Raw genomic sequence first — 17,921 nt, 5'->3', positions numbered from 1 at the left:
AGTAACTAGACGTTGTTCCTTCGTCGCCAGATAGACTAGCGCATCCGCCGTGAACCCAGCCACTGGTTGCTCGGAGGGAGTCTGTTAGGACAATTATAATCGTCAAGAAATAGTCGCCTAGACTTTAGACAGGGCTAAAAGATCCAAACATTTGTTACACGGACCCAATTATTAATGTCTGATTTTCATTTCAACCGACTGAGACGGCAACTCGTGGAGTACTGCCACAGGGTCAGTGAAGGTGGGCTCACCGCCTTTGGGCAGAAAACTTTCACCGCCAAAAAATTGCTTTCTGCCCCTCCATTCCACTGTCGCCAATCGACCATCACCACCTTGCACAACCAATAATGAAGAACTCCAAGAAGAAGGGAGGCCCAGCCCCCAGGCGCATCGCCGATGCGCGATTCGCCAGTTTCGAGAGCGATCCTCGCTATCGCCTGCCCTCGAAAAGGCAGGCGAAGACCACAATCGACAAGCGGTTCTCACACATGCTGAAGGACGATGACTTCACAGCGACCGCCAAAGTCGACCGCTACGGCCGAAAAGTGAAGTCCGATGCGAAGAAAAAGGCACTGCAGAGGCTGTATCGGGAAGAGGGAGAAGAGGATGAAGATGAGGATGAAGAGGACGACGAGGACAAGGACGAGAATGAGGATATCGAGGTGGACGCTGACGACGTGGTGCAGCGGGAGCTCCTGGCTGCCCATGCAAAACTCGACCCGGCTAGAGGTGGAGGTTTCGCATCCTCAGACTCCGACTCCGACGATTCCGACTCCGATGAAGAAGAAGGCGGCGTGGATACCGAGAAGAAGGGCGACATGCAAAGGTTTCAGGACGAGCAAGCCGATGCGGAAGTTGGAGAGGTTACGAATCGCATTGCGATTGTGAATCTTGACTGGGATCATGTCAAATCAGCCGATTTGATGGCTCTATTTTCCAGCTTCATTCCGACAAGCGGCGGTAGAATTGAGAAGATCTCCGTCTTCCCCAGCGAGTTTGGCAAGGAGCGCATGCAGCAAGAGGAGGTGGAGGGACCCCCCAAGGCACTTTTCAAGGACGAGGCACGGACCGAGGACTCAGATGAAGATTCGGACGACAGTGACGCAGATAGCGAAGACGAAGACGACAAAATCAAGAACGACCTGATTCAGGAAGGTGACGACCAGGACTTCGACAGCGATGCGCTGCGATCTTACCAACTCGATCGTCTTCGATACTACTATGCCGTCATGGTTTGCTCAAGCCCAGCCGTGGCGCAAAACATCTACGAAGCCACCGACGGACGAGAATATCAGTCATCCTCCAACTTCCTCGACCTGCGGTTCGTGCCTGACGACGTGACGTTCGACGATGAGCCCCGTGACGAGTGCGAAAAGATCCCAGACTCGTACAAGCCGGTCGAGTTTGTGACAAACGCCCTGCAGAGCTCCAAGGTCAAGCTTACCTGGGACATGCACCCCGATGAGGTTTCTCGAAAGGAGTCGATCAACCGCGCGTTTACTGGAAGCCGAGCCCAGATTGAGGAGAACGATCTGCGAGCTTACTTGGCGAGCGACAGTGAGGACGAGCAATTAGACGGAGAGGCGCCCCAGGTTGAGGAAGCTGGCGAAGATGAGCCCAAGCTGTCCAAGAAGGAACTGGCCCGACAAAAGATGCGAGCGGCTCTGGGATTAGGAGATGAGCCAGCAGCCAAGTCCAAGGGCGGTCCCGTGGGCGATATGCAAATCACCTTTACGCCTGCTCTGACAGAGGGCGCAGCCCCCAAGAAGACCGAGGCGGAGGAGACAACGCTCGAGAAGTACGTGCGAAAGGAGCGCGAGCGCAAGGAGTCGAAGCGCCAAAAGGCCCGGGCCAAGCGTGAAGGCAAGGATTCTGATGCCGAGGAGGTTGAGGAGGTAGAGGAGGTAGAGGAGGCACCTGGCGCTGACGAGGGTGACGATCTCGGCTTCGACGACCCCTTCTTCACTGCCGAGGAGCCCGTCCGCGCGACCAAAGCCTCAGTCCGAAAGGAAGAGCGCCGCAAGAAGCGCGAAGCCCGCGAAGCCGCCGAGGCCGAGTCGACCGCTGAGAAGGCCCAGCTGGCCAAGGTCATGGCCCAGGACGCCAACGACAACCAGGCGGACCACCTCGACCACTTCGACATGAACGAGATTCTCAAGGCGGAGAAGCTGAAGGGCAAGAAGGGCAAGGCCAAGAAGCGCGCCGAGGCCAAGAAATCGCAGTCGCGCGGCGGCCTGCAGGAGGATTTCGACCTGGATGTTGCGGACGATCGTTTCAAGGCCGTGTTCGAGAGCCACGAGTACGCCATCGACCCGTCCAACCCCAAGTTCAAGGGCACCGAGGGCATGAAGAAGCTGCTCGAGGAGGGCCGCAAGAAGAGGAGAGCTGGAGACGAGGATGCCGAGGTGCCGCGGACCAAGAAGGCCAAGAAGGGACGGAGGTGATGATGGACAATGGCAAGGTGGCGGTGTAAGGGATGGGCTTTAGTAATTTCAAAGGACATCTGGATGGCGTACAAAATACAGCACTTGGTTGATAATACATACAGTTCAAGTATCGTTCGTGATTCGTAAAGCAGATGGATGTACCCCTTTTTCGCCCTCCTCTAGGCCATCCTCGTAACGGGAAACGAAGCCCGCTCATCAACTCCACGCAACCCTAACCACAAAGCCACCCAACAAAACCTCTATAGAGCTGATTTGAACAGTGCATATAAAAACACGAGCTTATAACGCCAACATTGACGACGACCACCGGGACTCAAAACTGACTGACTCCTTTACACCGCGTCCAGGGGCTTCTGCCCGCTCCAGAAGTGCATTTTGCCGTAGGCGTGCACGTTGGGATCGCGCATCGACTTGCGGCACTCGACGAAGAAGAGCTCAATGGCGGGCTTTTCCCAGCCCAGCATGGGGAAGTGGATGGCGCCGACGGCGGGGAAGAATTCCTCGCACGCGGTGCGGTAGTACATGCCGACGAGTCGCATAACCCTAGTTGTCTCGTTAGGCTGTGTTACTTTCGAGTACTAAACGAGGACATCTTACTTGTCGCGCGGCCATGTGCCGTAGGGAAGTTTGATGTAGTTGTGCTTGATGTTGACGAAGCCCGCCTCTGCGAGGTACTGCCCGCCAAAGACGGCGGCGTGCGCGTTGGTGCCGAACTGGGCAAACGCCTCGAGGAGCAGTTCGGTGAAGCGCTTGATGGGCCAGTCTTTGGGAATGGAGTCGTCGTCGGTGTGGACGTCGCCATCGACGTCTTGGAGTTCGACCCAGGCGCCAGGCTTCATGTGGCTTAGACAGAGAGCAGAGTCAGACTCGAGCAGGGTGTTGGGGAATGTAGTAAAGGGGTACATACTCGTATGCTTGCTTGAGAAGGCCGACTGGGGACTTGAGGATGGGAATCATGTTGCGGAGGTGGACGAAGTCGAAGTCATCGCCGTTGAGCCACTCGTCTTCAACGTCGTCGACCAGGAATCTATACAAATAAGCAACGGCAAGTTTTATCACTGGCACATGTATGTAGCCCAATCGCATACTCACTTGACGTTTGGAGGGACCCAGACTGGTTGAATGGGACTTAGATCTAGCCCTAGAACCTCGGCACTTGGGTACTTGTCTCCCACTGCAATATGGGACATTCATGTTAGCCTAATAGCTCCCATTGAAAGCCCTTCTGATCCAGGAGACAAGACACAAGAGAAACAGTACCCTCAATGGCCCACAGCCCCGTGCCGGTGCCCAGGTCGGCAATCTTCTGCGGATAGTCCCCGATGGGCGAATAAAACAGGCGGCCGTCGGTGGCCTCGAGCATCATGGCGTGCAGCATGTCCTCGCGGTTCTGCTCGGCCTCGTCGTTGGGCAGCGGGTAGCGGCCGTGGCGGTAGCGGTGGTAGCGACGGCCATGCTGGTAGCTGTGCTCGTAGATGCTCGAGCTGACGGATGTTGAGTCGGTGCGGTCGCTGGTGGAGGCGGCGTCGAATTCGCTGGCCGAGAACTCGCCGTCTTCGTCGCTGCCGCCGGCTTCGATGAGGGCATCGCCGTGTAAGAGGCCCTGAGCGTTGGTCTGGGTTTGGGGTTGGTCGTCGTGTGGCGATTCGTGGTCAGGGGAGTGTTCTTCGGTGTAAGTCAGCTATACGTCCAATCTGCAGCAACTAACAGCATGTTGGCATATCCACCCGTCAGAGGTTGCCGTGTTGGTCTGCTCTCCGTCCAACTGCCGTATATCCTCGGATTCGTGGTGAGGACGGCGATGATGTAGGGAACAGGACCGCAATTCCTGCAACAAAAATCACATCCAATCCTTACCTTGAGCGACAGGACTTGAGCTGCCGCGCTTTGGGCTTGGGCTGCTCTTGGGGCTCGCCCTCGAACTTCGCCTGCCCTCTGAGGTCCCCATGTTGCTGTGCGAATGCTTGTACGTGTTGTCCACCCGCGCTGTGTCTTCTTTTCCCACCGACGCACAATTGGCAGGGGGAGTTTCAGACACGAGGAGAGAGAGCAGAGAGGACGAAGAAGGCCGAGCGAGCGACAAGCCCACCAAATGAAACGAGCAACGCAGGGCAGTACAGAGAAGAAGGGACGTCGAATGGACTAGTGGGGCACCGCTGGATTTGGGGCAGGCACGTCACTTGTTTAGTGTGAGCGTGTGGTGTCGCGGAAGGAGACAAGAGACAAGGTGGAAGAATGTGACAGGTAATATGAGCCGGTGGAGGCGGATGGCGACGATTGGAGAGGGAAGAGGGGAGAGGACACAAGGATAAATGAAGCCTCTCCCGACTGAACACGACCACAACGCAGATGAGATATACGGAGAAGAGGGGCACTGAGACACCTATTGAAGAGCCGACTTGCTTTTTTTTACTCTGCGGATCGTGGTTGGATCAGTGTTGGCGGACGCCTCAAAGCTTGGAGGAGCTCTAGTATAGCTCGGTATGCACGGGGCGGAGAGAGGCCAGGACGGGCGAGGCGAGGTCAAACCTTCAGCCGGAGAAGGCGGACGGTTCGAGTCTGGAATCGAATAGATCATATAGCATCCCGAGCTGGTGGTTGGCATGGCGCAGGGGCCAAGTTCGCGGAGGAGGAGGGGGAGGTTTCTCGGGAATGAGTAGCATCATGGCATCACGGAACGGTATATTCTGCCGTTTTCTTTTCCCTTCCCTCAATTCTCCTCCCCCATGCTGACAGGCTTGAAGTCGTGACACACCGATCCCCCCTCGGCAACCGCATTTTTCCAGATATCCTGTGTAACCATGCGCGAAAGCTGCGGGCCGGTTCAATCGAGCGGAGCCACGGCGCGGGACCAGCCACGCACCCGTCCATTCCACCAAGGCCAGCTCCGTAATTACGGAACTCTGTCAGCTAGCCGGCCGGTCCAAGTCTCCGCCTCACTGGGCACGGCATCGAATTGGCATGGGGGCATGGGCTCTAGCGTGTGGGCCAAGAGCGAGTATAAGCTTCCTGGGGAATGCGGATATGGGGCTTCCAGTGCAATGGAACAACGTTGGTAACCGACATGGCGGGCTGGCGGGGGAAAGGGAAAAGAAAGGAAAGGGAAAATAGATTGACGAGCTAATTTTAGTATGATGGGCTGCAGGTCAGTTGTCAATTAAAATCATCGGTCAGTCACAACTTTAAGTGGTCAACACATCGCCGGCCCGGTCTCGAAGGTCCAGCCCCGACTAACCCGGAGAACAGATGCGTCTAGGCCGCTCTGTGTCCGGGCTTGTCTTTCATGTCGTGACTTTCGGTAGTCTGGCGGTGGAGTTTCCGGGGCTGTGTGCAGTGCCTTGTCTGACTTTTCAGCAGCGCCCGTGATTACATATTCACTTGGCGATGACTGCCCGAGAGCCAGAGTGTACGCAGTCGGCGTCCTGGTGGAGATATGGCCAAGACACGCATGGCATCGTCTCACCCGAGCCAAGACCAAGCCAGGCCAACGATGGCCTGCTACGGGCCCACGATGCATGCGCGTGCTCTCCTTCGTACATGGTGTCGTACCGCGTGGGGGAATTTCTCGGCTTCGACAATCGGTGTGAGGAAGAGGCCACAATAGAAACAAGGCCACTCCAGCGCCATTATCGCTCGATCCCGTTCCCCGGGGGTCCCTTGACCGACCCTTTGCGCCAGCTACGCTAGAGGAGACCCTTGGACGCACCCTTGGCCGATCCGGGACTGCCGCAGCGCTCGGTGGGTTGGGGTTGAAAGAGGCAGCTCAGGCCGATAAGGTGCGAGCGGGTGTGGGAGGACGGACGGGGACTGGTTGGATGGTGGGATGGTGCGTACTACTGGAGGCCATCGAGAAAGGGATAAGCCCAGAGCAAAGCTCTTATCTCTCCACCAGTTCGCCTGCCGAGCTCGGTTTTCTGTCTGTGCCGTTCGTGTGTGCAGAGTCTGCAGTGCGGTGTGTGCTGTGCAGTGAGGGAGGCTGCAGTATGTGCACCATCGCCAGACAGGGGGCTCTGTGTGGGTGGGAGTTGAGATGCGATGCGATGCGCTGCGATGCGACGAGCGAGACAACAGAGAGAGTAGAGCCATTGCCGACTTGCACCCCAGAGTTTCGCCCATTCCGCCGTCGACGTGTTCTGGAAAACGCCATTCTCCCGCCTTTTCCCACAATCATGAACCAGCCGCCAAGTTCCATCGTTCGCTTCACCGACCCCGGAGCTTATCTTCCAGCCCCCGCGAGTGGGATGCCAATCCAACCCCATCCCACCAACTTTCGCCTTCACACCGGCGACGAGTGCGACACAAAAACTCGCTCCTCTGCCACTTCTAGCGCCCAGACGGGTTGCATCGAGATCACCCAGCCGCAGGGATTGTGAGGGAAGAGGGCGTGACATTTTTTTCGACGCCACCGCCCCGGAGAGGGGAGTGGCTACGGCGGTCCTCCCATCATGACGCTACTATTATCGGTGGGGAAACGCGTGAGCTCTTTTATTTTTCGTCTAGTCGCACAAGGCGGGTTGTGAGTGAGTGAGTGTGTGTGTGAGCGGGAAAGTAGGTAGGGTTGGATCGAGGATGGCGGGTTATATTAATATGAGCAGATGGCGGCCGTCTCGTGTGGCCTTGGATCGTCTCTCCCTCCCCCTTCCTCCTCCTCCCTGGTGAGGTTGATGTTTTGTTGTTGTTGACGCCCATCAACACATTCTCCGTTCTCCGTTCATCAATCCATCGTATTCTCTTGCCTTTTGACAAGGCCCAGGAAAGAAACATACCGAATCCATCCTCTCCCCCACCCGCATACATGGCCGCGACCGTCACGACGCCTCTCCTCCCGCTCTCGGCCGCCCCCACCGCCGCCATCGCCGCCGCCCCGGACGCTGCAGGCCGGCTCCAGATCCAGCTTCAACAGGCGCAGGCGCAGGCGCAACAACCGCAGGAATCCGTCGCCGCTCGCATCCAGCGCACCGCCATCTCGGCCTTTACCCTCGTGCGCTTCTTCCGCGGCCTGTCGCTCGTCGTCTACCCGCGCTTCGGCCTGTACGCCCTCGACGTGCCCTCAGATGGCTCCTCGTGCATGCTCGCGAGCCTCATCGGCGTGCGCGACATCCTGCTCGCCGGCCTGCTGCACACGGCCGACGTGACGAGCGCGCTGGAGGGCGATGCGTACGCGCGCCGCGAGCTCAGCCGCGCGCTGGCCGTCGGGCTGCTGAGCGATGCCGTCGACGCCTTCGTGCTGATCTTCTACGCCGCGTGGTCCGACGACTGGGGCAACCCGATGACCGTCATCATCGTCACGGCCGTCATCGCCATCCTGGAGCACCTGACGCTGTGGAGCCTGAGTGAGGACGAGTGGGAGGCCATGGAGCACCGCAGCCTCGAGGACGACAAGGTGTCGCGCATGAATGCCTGGCTGCGGGAGCTGGCCCGCTACGAGCAGGCGAGGCCCGAGTCGTCGCGCGGCTCTGTCCGCCAGCAGGGCGACATGGCGTGAATATATGTCGAGCGAGTGTTTTGTTTGCACGGGGTTGGGCGCTGGGTGGACTTGGCATTTCAGTCATGGGTGTTGGGTTGCTTTCTATCATGGGGTTTGGCTCGGAGTTCTGGAGCGGATCATGGCAGCGCAGGCGGGCAAGTGGTGATACCAACGAAGTTATCAAACGAAGTTGATGATTGTATGCACCGGTGGCCTACGGGCAACGAGTATGTAATCGGGTTTAATCAACCATATTTTCCAAAGCTCACGAGCACCGTGTTTGAACCAGTGAACAGCTGTCGAGAATAATTGGGAGGTCCATGGTATTCATCGTCTAAGATCTATGACATCAACAGTATACAACTGAGGCAACCTCAAGCTGCAAATCCTTTCCAACATCAGTGAAACACAACCGCCGCTCCATCCAATCGCCATCTACAGCCACCAGCACAAAACCCGTCATCACAAGATCATAAGCGGGCTTGGAGACCCTTGGCCTTGGATGCCTCGTCAGCCCTCGCCGCTTCGTTCTGCCGCTGCCACATCTCCTTGCGCAGGTCTGTGCCAGTCAGAAACGCGCGATGCCACTCCCTCTTGAACTTTGGCAGCTTGCGGCCCACCCCCGGCGCGCCGTCGCCAGCGAGCTCCCGCAGCCCGTCGAAGTAGTCCTCGAAGTCTGGGAACACGACGGTGAACTTGGGCCCGTCGCCGTGCGTCTTGATTCGCTCTGTTTCCCACTCCTGCATCGCCTCTACGGGCGGTAGAGTCCCTCGTCCGGCGAGTAGCCGCGCTGCGTACACGGCCTGCCACTCGAAGATCTTGAAGGTGAGTCCCGCGCCTACGGCTCCGACGAATAGCAGCGACGGATCGTGCTGCCACACGACGTGCTGGAACAGGTCTGGCACGCGGTTGTTCCGCAACGGCACCGAGGGCAGGAAGGGGAGCGTCCAGCTGTAGCCCGTGCCGAAGACGATGTGGTCCACGTCTGGGATCGCGTTGCCGTCCACCAGGTGCACCGTCCGGCCGCTGACACGGGCGATGGAGGGGTGCTTTTCGATCCGCGGGTGGTCGAATGCTGCGTCGCCAAAGTAGCCGTTGGCCGTGTGGCCTAGCACAATGGCGTGTACGGGCGACTTGACCGTGTCGACGAGATCGACGGCGATATCTGCTGCGGAAACAGAGGCTCCGACAACGACAACGCGCTGTGGACATTCGTTGTTAGCGCCTGAGTTGAGTAGTTCCCGCTGAGACTTGCCTTGTTTTTCAAGAGATTTCTCCCTCGGAAGTGTTTGCTGTGCAGCACACTCCCCGGACGAGACTTCTCAAACTGCTCAAGCCCGTCAATCGCTGGGATATACGGCACCCAGTAATGGCCGCTGGCGACCACGACGGCATCGAACCACTCGACCCACCAATAATCCTGCTCCTTGCCTTCTTTGCGCAACGTCACCTTCCACTCGGAGCCCACCTTCTCCACGCGCTCCACACACGTGCTGTACGAGATGAAGTCCTCGTAGCCGTTCCGCTGCACCAGGCTCTCGATGTACCCCCGGAGCACCGTCCACGGCCGGAACGGCGTGTCGGGGCCGTGCACGCCGATGGACCAGTTGCTCCGGATCTCCGGGATGGGCTCCTGGCTGAACTCCATGGCCAGGCTGTCGACGTTGGTCTCCAGGTAGGGGTAAATAGACGACTCTGCAAAGCGAGGCTGGTCCGACTTTGGCGTGAGGGCCGGCAGCCGCTCCGGGATGGCCACCGGCGCATCGGCAGAGCGGTCAGCCAGGCGCGCAAAGTTGGTGAGCGTCGGAGGCGCCGCCGAGTCGCCGATCCTGTGAGTCCATCAGCGACAGCGTCTAACAGTGGCCGACGACAGGCGCAACTCTACCAGCATCCTCCGGCTGCCTCGCGCCGCTCGAAGACGCGGATGAGGTCGAATGCCTTTTCCTGCGCGAGCGCATCGACCGCGATTGCGCCCGCGGGCCCGGCCCCAATTACCGCCACCCGTTTGGCCGGCATTGTGGAAGCGGGGGAGCGAATTCCCTCAGATTTGGGGTTGAATGCGCCACAGAGAGACTGCCCGGTCACTGATATCGCCGCCAATTGACCAATTCGCAACAGAGATTGAATAGAGAAAAATAATACAACGAGTGCGAAGTCTTACGAGGAGCTTCTTGATATCCGGACGCACGTAGCACCCGTTCTCCACTTTTAGCGCCGATTCCAGAGGCACGTCGGGGCAACGGCAGCCAGTCAAGCCATGTTCCGAGTGGAGTTCTGGCTGCGAAGCAATGATGCAGTTGATTGTGCTATATCACGCCATCGCCGGGGTCGGGGAGAGTGACATCCACAAACCAACTGCGATATTGAGTTGCTATGTATTTCTTTGAAGAACTGCTCATAATTCGAAGCAATCACTATAGTTTCAAGGGCCTTTTGACAGGTCAACAAAGTAGAGATGCGCTGGACCAAGAAAAGAAGTCAGTCGGATGTGACGCGGGGCTGTAAGTCATCTCCTGAGCTTGAAGATCCGAACTATCGTCGGGGCATCCGAACTCTGAAACTTTATGAGCTCAAATCGATCGATAGTTTATAGCTCTAGCGGGATTGAAACAATTAAATAATCATCTTACCGTCATTGGGTGCGTCTCGGGGTGTGTATTGAGAATCATTCTTCACCCCTCGTTAGGAATTGCTAACCAGATACACCTCGTTGCGTACATGCTCATACTGTCGTAGAACCCTATGCTTCAGCTCAATAACGCAAGATTATTACTACTACAGACTATCAAACAGGAAAAACCAGCTAGCCTTACTCAATGGCATGTTCACTGGTGCTTGCCGAGCCTCCGAATGGAGCCTACCGGCTAAAGTGAACCCGATTGGTCGGACAACTATGCTATACTGTAATATAAGAGACCCGTTTCTAAATCCTTTTATTTCCATGGACGTAATAGATTGACCAGTTCCACCTCGACCTGGTATGTGCACTCAATTATGGGTAATATAACGGCCGGACCGCCGACGAGCTCACCATCAAGGTTCGCCTCCTGGTCTAATAGATGAACTGTCGGTACGACGCGCTCCCGAAGCACCCCCACGCCTAAAAGCACCCATGTAAGCATCAAGTCGGAGAATAACTAACTCGGGGCAACATGGTCCACATAACCGCCGAGATTATGATCAGCTGTTTGCGTTCATAAACCTTGTTGTAGAATGAGCTGCCAGACTACCTCTCAAAACCTAGCTCAATTACGGCTTTACTGGTCGTCTCTATGTCGAGGGCTTGTCCTGTCATTAAAAAAATTCTCCACTCCTTCAGTTAGTCATGAAGCTGCTTTCCTTGATACAGTTTGCAGAATCGAAACTACAAAGACAAGACATTGTGCGTGTAACTGGGTGACCTAAGAAATCCACAAGCGGGTGATGCCACTCTATCAAAATGGACAATTCAGACACAATTATAATATTCCGAAGTCTTCGACGAATTTTACTTAGTTCAAAGTGTTACATCATTGCAGTAAATACATGCCATAGCCTATTTTCTCAAGGAGCGATGATATAAAGCAAGATACCTTATCAGTCTTTAGTTAATCCCGATTGACTGATTGATGGCTTCTTGCCCAGTGGACGCTCCTTATAACCCTCGACATAGCCAAAATATCCAATCCACAAGCCTAGTAAATGGGCACGTTGTAGGCATCAAAGTCATACATCCAGGTGTTGATAGACTCCTGGTCGTAGACGCAGTCAAACGAGGTGCCGTTATTGGACCATAGCGGACGCAGTGGCCAGCGGCAGATCGAATCAATGTTGCCTGTAGCACTGAGCGTTGCCGGCGCAACTCCATTCTCAACCCACTCAATGACGGTCTGCAAGGTTGTCTGGGGCCAAGGACCGCCTGGTTGGTGGGTGTTTGTGCTGCAATGCGCGCCGCCAGGGACAAGATACAGGCGGTAAAAGTCATCAACGGCCGCAACACTCTCATTGTAGCCCAGATCAGAGAACATAGTACTTCGAACGGATTCGTAGTAATGGACAGAGGAGCCTGCCGGGATCGAGTCGTCTGATTCACCATGAACATGGATCACCTTTCCACCAGCAGCCTGGAAGTCGGTGAGGTCAGGCCACGTGGTCTGCAGAGAATCACCATACTTGTTCATGCCATAAATCATCCACTCTTTGAGCGTATCATAGGTGACATTGTCGAGGTTGCTGAGCGTGGAGACGTCCTGGAGCTGAAGGAAGCGAGCAACCCACTCGCCGCCAAGGCCACTGATAGACAAGCCCCAAGTATCTGTGTCATCATCGTAGGCCGCAGCGGCATCACTGAAGGCTGAGCCAGGTTGATAGTTGAGGTATACCTGGCGACCCTTGGAGTCATGCAAACCGTCTAGGAACGCGCCAACGACGGCCACTCCCTCGGCGCTGACGGTTCCTTCTTGTGCTGGGGTTGGTGCGCTCATAAACTGGCGTTTGTTGAGGCCGCTCGCAGTGCTGGCATCGCACGAGTAAGATTGGCCGATGGTGCTGTTAAGGTCGAATTTCAGCTTGCAGAGATCTGACCGCGAGATTACACCGTCGGCCTTGCCATCGAGGGGATCGCAAGCGGCAATAGTCAAGTTCAAAATTTTGTCCAGTTCACAACTGGGAGGGAAATAATCCATTGTCTGCTCAATAACATTTCCTGTGAGATGGTTGACCTGTTGCTGGCCATAACGGAAGGCTGGAGCACCGATGGCAGCACCATCAAACTGATCAGCGAACCGCTGGACTTGGCTCCAGCCCTCGCGACCGCCCTCAGAGCAGCCCTGGTAATAAGAGTAGACCTTGGAGCCATCGGAGACGTTGTAGAGGTTCCTAGCGAACTGCTTGCCTAGGAGGGCGAGTTCATGGTGGGCCTGATAGCCAAACATATACACAGACTGCCAATTGATGGTGTTATTGGCCAAGAGGAAGACGGCGTCCCAGTCTGTGTCGAACGAGCCGAATCCGCCGTCAGTCAGGCCCGAAACAGCGCCAACGATGACGCCCGTCGGGATGCTCGAGGTGCCTGACTGAATAGCGAGACCGCCACCACCGGTAGATACATAGCGGTTCTGAAACTGGCTTGGTGCAGGTAGCCAATAAGTAACGTGGACAATATCTCCGGCAATGCCATTATGCGAGTAGGCGAAGGTGACGTTGCAGTAGTCGAAGCTACTGGTCGGATACCAAACGGAGCTGAAGGACGCATTGGCAACCAGGTTCGTCTCCACTGATGATGAATCGATGGTGATACCGAGGTTGAAATCATCAGCAGGGAGCGCCGACTGTGCATACGACTTGGTGCAGATATTGGATAAGGAAGCGGTGTGCGCGGCACTCGACAAGGCGGCAACCGTCAAAGCAACCCAGGCCTTTGAAGGCATTGCGATGGTTGGCTGTTGCAATTGCGTCTTCAATAAAGAATTAAAAGGTAGACTGGAATTCCGAGTGAGAGATGATGCTGGCTGTTGGTACGGGACCATGATCATACTTATAGACAAGACGTCGGCCATAGTCGGCCATACTCTACTGCTTCATTGAGAAGGACTTAAAAATCCTTGTGCCTAGCAACCCCAGCCATATTGCGGGGCCAGACCCAGAGCCATCTGGAGTTTGGAGACCTAGGTCATTACATCAAAGACATGACGTCCTCATCAACTCAATTTGGGTAGAATCAGGGGCAGGAGTGGCGATGTACGCGTCAATGTCGGCAGTGTATCCGTCGAGATGTGGAACCGATTGAGACATGGGTATTAAGCCGCCAATCGGGGTTAGGTTAACCGATGAACTCTGGGGTTTGTTCCATAACAGACCGTCTTTGTGTCTTCTTTGGGCCCTAACTTACAGTCCTTATGTAGTCTGTATTAATGTGCTAATATCGGGCCGATTATAATCACCTTAGGATGCCTGAGCGTGAGCAGATTCTGGGGAGACATTAAAAGTTAAGGATATTGCTCTCCGGGCTGTAGAGCACATGCGGGCCCATATTATTCCACCCCGCATTTTCCCTGTGTTCAATCCTTCACCTCGCGATGGTGTACTAGTTTCTACAAGTCGCTGTATGGAAGCTGGCGGGTGCGCGATATGCTCAAAACAGATATATATGGCTTCCGGCAGGTCGCCCCTGTGCTAGGTTGTGCTTGCTGTTGGCGGTGAGGACCATGCGAGCCATGTCGGCGAGATGGGATCAGAGCGAGGGAGAAAATACAGGGTAATATGACTAACACCATGAGTAAAATCGAGGCCGTCCACAATTTTACCCAAGCCGCTGGGGAACTACAATCCGGCATGAAGCACTCGGCTCGAGATCCGGGGGCGGGGCCTTGGGCAACACACACTCCTTCGCGTAGTCATGCAAGCTCGCAATCCTGGAAATACTAAGGGGTAGAGATGGCGTCACCGTGATTCAATGGTTTGTTGCTAGTGTCTGCCGCTTTTTTCTTGTCGGATTGTGAAGGAAACTTGGAGGTTAGAGGTGTTAGGCGTAACAGCTGCAATCGAAATATTGGACTAGATAGCTCTGTCGAGAACTATTCAAGCTCAACGCTACCAGGGTGCACATTGCCAAGACTATAGGAACATGGAATAAGCTTCCTACCTGAAGGTAAGAAAAATTACCCTGCACTAAGTTATAGAATTACCTGAAGCTACGTAAATATAGTAAGAATATTTATTTACTCTATTTTAAAGAAACATTTACTATAACTTAATAGAATGTTTAAAGTAGATAATACATTTCAATTCATTTCTTTGTTAAGTTCTCTTTTTTTATTCTATTAGGATTGACTATTCAGTTTAATATTAAGAAGAATAAGAGTGTTTTTTTACGGGTACCTATGGGAATTTTGCTGTAAACGCTAGACTGGGTTGATAACACATGAAGAGTCACTCAAAAATACTATTTACGTAAAAATTCCAGCATTATCGTTGCTATACCAGTAAAATCACACAAGAAATTACCAAGACTATCCAGCATTGCCTCATGCGATTCCTATTCTCCTGATCTGGCCTGAGTCGTTACCCTGATTAAGCCCTCAGCTTTGATACTCTGTTCTTAGTAGCTTCCACTACCTTGTCCTCGTTGTAGATAGAGACCACAGCTGGTTGTTGAATAACTTCCTGTGCCCACTTGTAAAACTTAGGTGCGGTATCTCGAAGCTGTTCAGTGATACTAGCTGGGGCGAGTCCGCGCTTTGAGAAGCTGAACAAGCGGAGGACGAACGGGCCAGTCAAGACCTTCAAACTGTTTCAGTGTTCTGTGAATTAATATGCATTTGGGATCAACTAACCTCAGCCAATGTGAGCTTTTGGTGGCCACCAAAGAACGGAGCAGCATCAGCAAGCAACGGCTCCACCTCCTTTGAGATTGCAGCGACAATGTCTTTGGCCGAGTCTTCGGCATCTTTATCAGACTTCGAAAAAACAATCTTCCCGTAGTGAGGCTGGATCTTGGAGAACCAAGCATCAACAAAGAATGCAATTCTTGCTCGAACAAGAGGGCCATTTGCATCAGCCGTTGAAGGGACCAAGTGCGACGGGTACGTGTCGGCCAGGAACTGGGCTACAATTGCAGACTCCGTAACAATTTCCCCATTATACGACAGAGATGGAACCAGACCTCGGGGGTTCACCTTCAAATACTCGGGTGATCTGGGGACATCCAAGTCGATAATCTCTTCCTTGAATGGAATTCCCAACTCGGCGAGAACGATGTGTGCTCGATGAGCCCCTGCGCACGTCAATGAGACAGAGACTCCAACATAGATTTACTAGCAACATACATGGACACCGGTGGTTGGTGTAGAGAGTGATATCTGCAGCAGCCGGAGAACCCATTGCTTCTTCCTAGTTTTCGTAGTATGAATTCCTTTTCTTAGAAGCAAGTATTTGAGGTGTGAGAGGAGAGTTGCTGTATCTTTCAGGCTCGTTTCGTTCCTGTGGTCTTATATTCTGAAGCTACTCACAACCTCTAGGCAGGCGATGGTGCTGTAGATATACAATTTGTTGAGCATTTAGCATTATTAATCCACGCTATTGTCGCCAGTTTTAGCCTCAATGAGGTGCGCAAGCCCGATTGCATCATTTTGACCCTCCAATCGCCGAGCGGAGCTCCGCTCGAAGATCATGGAGTGCTTGCGGTGCAGAATTGCGCTATTTATGTTACAATTACCGACATATTTCCGAGGCAATCATAAGAGATAACAATACAGAGGAAAACAGTGGTAGTGACGCTGAAAAGGATGATTTGAATTTACTTAAAATATGTATAAAAGCCTAGGCGAAGAAACAGAGGCTGTGCTATGTTGAATAGCCAACCCTTGTAGCTCCCATCTAGACTGTACTAAAACAAAGCAATATATATTAACCTTTCAGTAACGACACCACTGGCGGTATGCATGTAACTTGGTCGAACAGACATAGGTATCGCGATGAGCTCTCTTCAAGAACGAACACCCGCCCTTCTCTCTGGCCTAAGGCCTGATCGCAATCTTACAACGGGACTATTGGTGTAAACCGCGCCTCCGTTTAACGCAGATAGATTACGTCACCGACTCCAAAACCTGTAGACTGACCCATAAACCTGCTGCGTGAAACTGTGACGAACCCAGTCCAAGATCCACTCTGAACCTCCTGATCTTCTTTCACTGATTTGACCTGCAAGTAGTCTCCGTTGTCAAACTTCAACGTCCAGCTCTGGGGGAACTTTTTACCGGACCAAGGCGACACCCACGCATTGTCCCAATCCACCGAAAGGACCAATGGCAACACCAGAGTAGTCTCTTCACCGACACGGACAGTGGCATATCTCCACGAGTCAGACGCAGTCCAGTCGTACGCCCATACACTGACTCTGATGTTGGGGTCAGGGAAGTGAAACTCAAACCAAGTGAAGTTGCTCGGAGCGCCTTGAATGATTTGATGATCGTACCAGGTAAATGACTTGGATGGGTCGATGGTCAGAGGCTTCTTTTCCCCGAGTGTGAGCGTTCCAGAAGTGCGGGCAGCTGGAATGGACCAGTGACTGCAAGTCACACGGCCAGGTCCCCAAGCGATGACACCATTGCCGCCATTGAGCAAGACTTTCGATGTTTTCGCCTCTACATCGAGAGAGAAAGAGTAATCGGGCGCTTTGGCGTAGAGTTGCAACTCAGAAATCTTATCCGGGACATCGGCGATGATTGAAAGGTTGGGAAAGCTGATGCTTAGAGAATCCGCCGTTACGACCTTAGTGTTGTTGGTGATCTCGCAAGTATCCGTATGTTTCGAGTATTCCAAGGTCTGAAGGTCGAGCAAAGAGGACTTGCAAAAGTTGGAAAATTGGTGGTGAATAAGGAGGAACTGCTGTCCCGTAGTTGCGGTTACGAAAGCGCTGCTCCAGTACGACCCGCTGTTTTGGTCCTCAGACAAGTCAATCAGGGAGGGGATTCGTTTCTTGATGAAATTAGCATATGAACCATCTCAGAAGCCTCGTTTTTGAGGAGTAAAACCCTGGGGGTTACTTACATTCTCCCAAGTATCGTGTTTGTCCGGCTGGAAACGATAGGCTGCAGTCGTCGTGCAAAGCCAAAGGCCGACCACGACTTTGATGATAGGGAATATCATAGCGCCTTAGCTGCTGCCAGGTGTTATTTATGGTGTTATTGTAAGATATGTGTGTTAATGAGGAAGCTATAGACATTCGGCCTGGATGGGAGTGCTCTTGGTGATATTTGTAGTTACACCTCACAACCCTGACCGGAAGTGCCGGAGACTCTTCATTTCTTCTTACGACCTCGGGTACTGCAATTTACTGGCTCTAGAATAAATCTTCCTTCTATTCAGGGTCTTCACGGCTCGCGAGTAGCGATCCCTCCGCTTTTCGACGAACAAGTGACCAGGGTTGGGAAGCTAGGCCCACACAGAGAGGCATCGACCACCTTGCGGCTGTGTAGGCTTCGTGACATCGTAGCATCGGGGCCGTCCTTGATTCCGATCTGCCGAAA

At 54.0% G+C, this 17,921-nt stretch overlaps 8 protein-coding genes across 8 annotated transcripts; 2 read left to right on the top strand and 6 right to left on the bottom strand.

The window, feature by feature from the left end:
* The first annotated feature begins 316 nt into the window (after positions 1-316).
* Positions 317-2,541, top strand: BGZ61DRAFT_454115 (uncharacterized protein). The gene has a single exon (XM_046246161.1). It carries the CDS (start codon positions 348-350, stop codon positions 2,442-2,444), a length of 2,097 nt encoding a protein of 698 aa, XP_046103413.1. The 5' UTR covers positions 317-347; the 3' UTR covers positions 2,445-2,541.
* On the bottom strand, positions 2,424-4,612 carry BGZ61DRAFT_50092 (S-adenosyl-L-methionine-dependent methyltransferase). The gene is made up of 6 exons (XM_046251629.1): positions 4,305-4,612; positions 3,708-4,112; positions 3,540-3,621; positions 3,355-3,474; positions 3,045-3,290; positions 2,424-2,990 (listed from the first exon to the last, which is right to left on the bottom strand). The coding sequence occupies exons 1-6, from the start codon at positions 4,393-4,395 to the stop codon at positions 2,780-2,782; spliced, it is 1,155 nt and encodes a 384-aa protein (XP_046103412.1). The 5' UTR covers positions 4,396-4,612; the 3' UTR covers positions 2,424-2,779.
* A 1,582-nt stretch (positions 4,613-6,194) lies between these two features.
* Positions 6,195-7,040, bottom strand: BGZ61DRAFT_50060 (uncharacterized protein). The gene has a single exon (XM_046251577.1). The coding sequence runs from the start codon at positions 6,836-6,838 to the stop codon at positions 6,281-6,283; it is 558 nt and encodes a 185-aa protein (XP_046103411.1). The 5' UTR covers positions 6,839-7,040; the 3' UTR covers positions 6,195-6,280.
* A 319-nt stretch (positions 7,041-7,359) lies between these two features.
* Positions 7,360-7,920, top strand: BGZ61DRAFT_298305 (uncharacterized protein; the record flags this gene model as incomplete). Its single annotated transcript, XM_046238657.1, has 1 exon — positions 7,360-7,920. A coding segment is annotated over one exon (561 nt), but the record flags the coding sequence as incomplete, so codon positions are not given.
* A 148-nt stretch (positions 7,921-8,068) lies between these two features.
* BGZ61DRAFT_454106 (uncharacterized protein) lies at positions 8,069-9,978 on the bottom strand. Its single transcript, XM_046246160.1, has 4 exons — positions 9,800-9,978; positions 9,170-9,743; positions 8,192-9,116; positions 8,069-8,141 (listed from the first exon to the last, which is right to left on the bottom strand). The coding sequence occupies exons 1-3, from the start codon at positions 9,928-9,930 to the stop codon at positions 8,385-8,387; spliced, it is 1,437 nt and encodes a 478-aa protein (XP_046103409.1). The 5' UTR covers positions 9,931-9,978; the 3' UTR covers positions 8,069-8,141; positions 8,192-8,384.
* A 1,610-nt stretch (positions 9,979-11,588) lies between these two features.
* On the bottom strand, positions 11,589-13,322 carry BGZ61DRAFT_533691 (Tannase/feruloyl esterase; the record flags this gene model as incomplete). Its single annotated transcript, XM_046254043.1, has 1 exon — positions 11,589-13,322. The coding sequence occupies one exon, from the start codon at positions 13,320-13,322 to the stop codon at positions 11,589-11,591; it is 1,734 nt and encodes a 577-aa protein (XP_046103408.1).
* Positions 13,323-14,853: 1,531 nt separating this feature from the next.
* On the bottom strand, positions 14,854-15,883 carry BGZ61DRAFT_422532 (thioredoxin-like protein). The gene is made up of 3 exons (XM_046243531.1): positions 15,720-15,883; positions 15,228-15,667; positions 14,854-15,174 (listed from the first exon to the last, which is right to left on the bottom strand). Exons 1-3 carry the CDS (start codon positions 15,772-15,774, stop codon positions 14,965-14,967), a joined length of 705 nt encoding a protein of 234 aa, XP_046103407.1. The 5' UTR covers positions 15,775-15,883; the 3' UTR covers positions 14,854-14,964.
* Positions 15,884-16,464: 581 nt separating this feature from the next.
* Positions 16,465-17,541, bottom strand: BGZ61DRAFT_354887 (uncharacterized protein; the record flags this gene model as incomplete). Its single annotated transcript, XM_046240668.1, has 2 exons — positions 16,465-17,370; positions 17,443-17,541. 2 exons carry the CDS (start codon positions 17,539-17,541, stop codon positions 16,465-16,467), a joined length of 1,005 nt encoding a protein of 334 aa, XP_046103406.1.
* Between the last annotated feature and the right edge of the window lie 380 nt (positions 17,542-17,921).

This window comes from Ilyonectria robusta, assembly GCF_021365365.1.
Source record: "Ilyonectria robusta strain PMI_751 chromosome Unknown BGZ61scaffold_12, whole genome shotgun sequence".
Classification (NCBI taxonomy): domain Eukaryota; kingdom Fungi; phylum Ascomycota; class Sordariomycetes; order Hypocreales; family Nectriaceae; genus Ilyonectria; species Ilyonectria robusta.
This window is presented reverse-complemented; position numbering and strand designations above follow the sequence as displayed.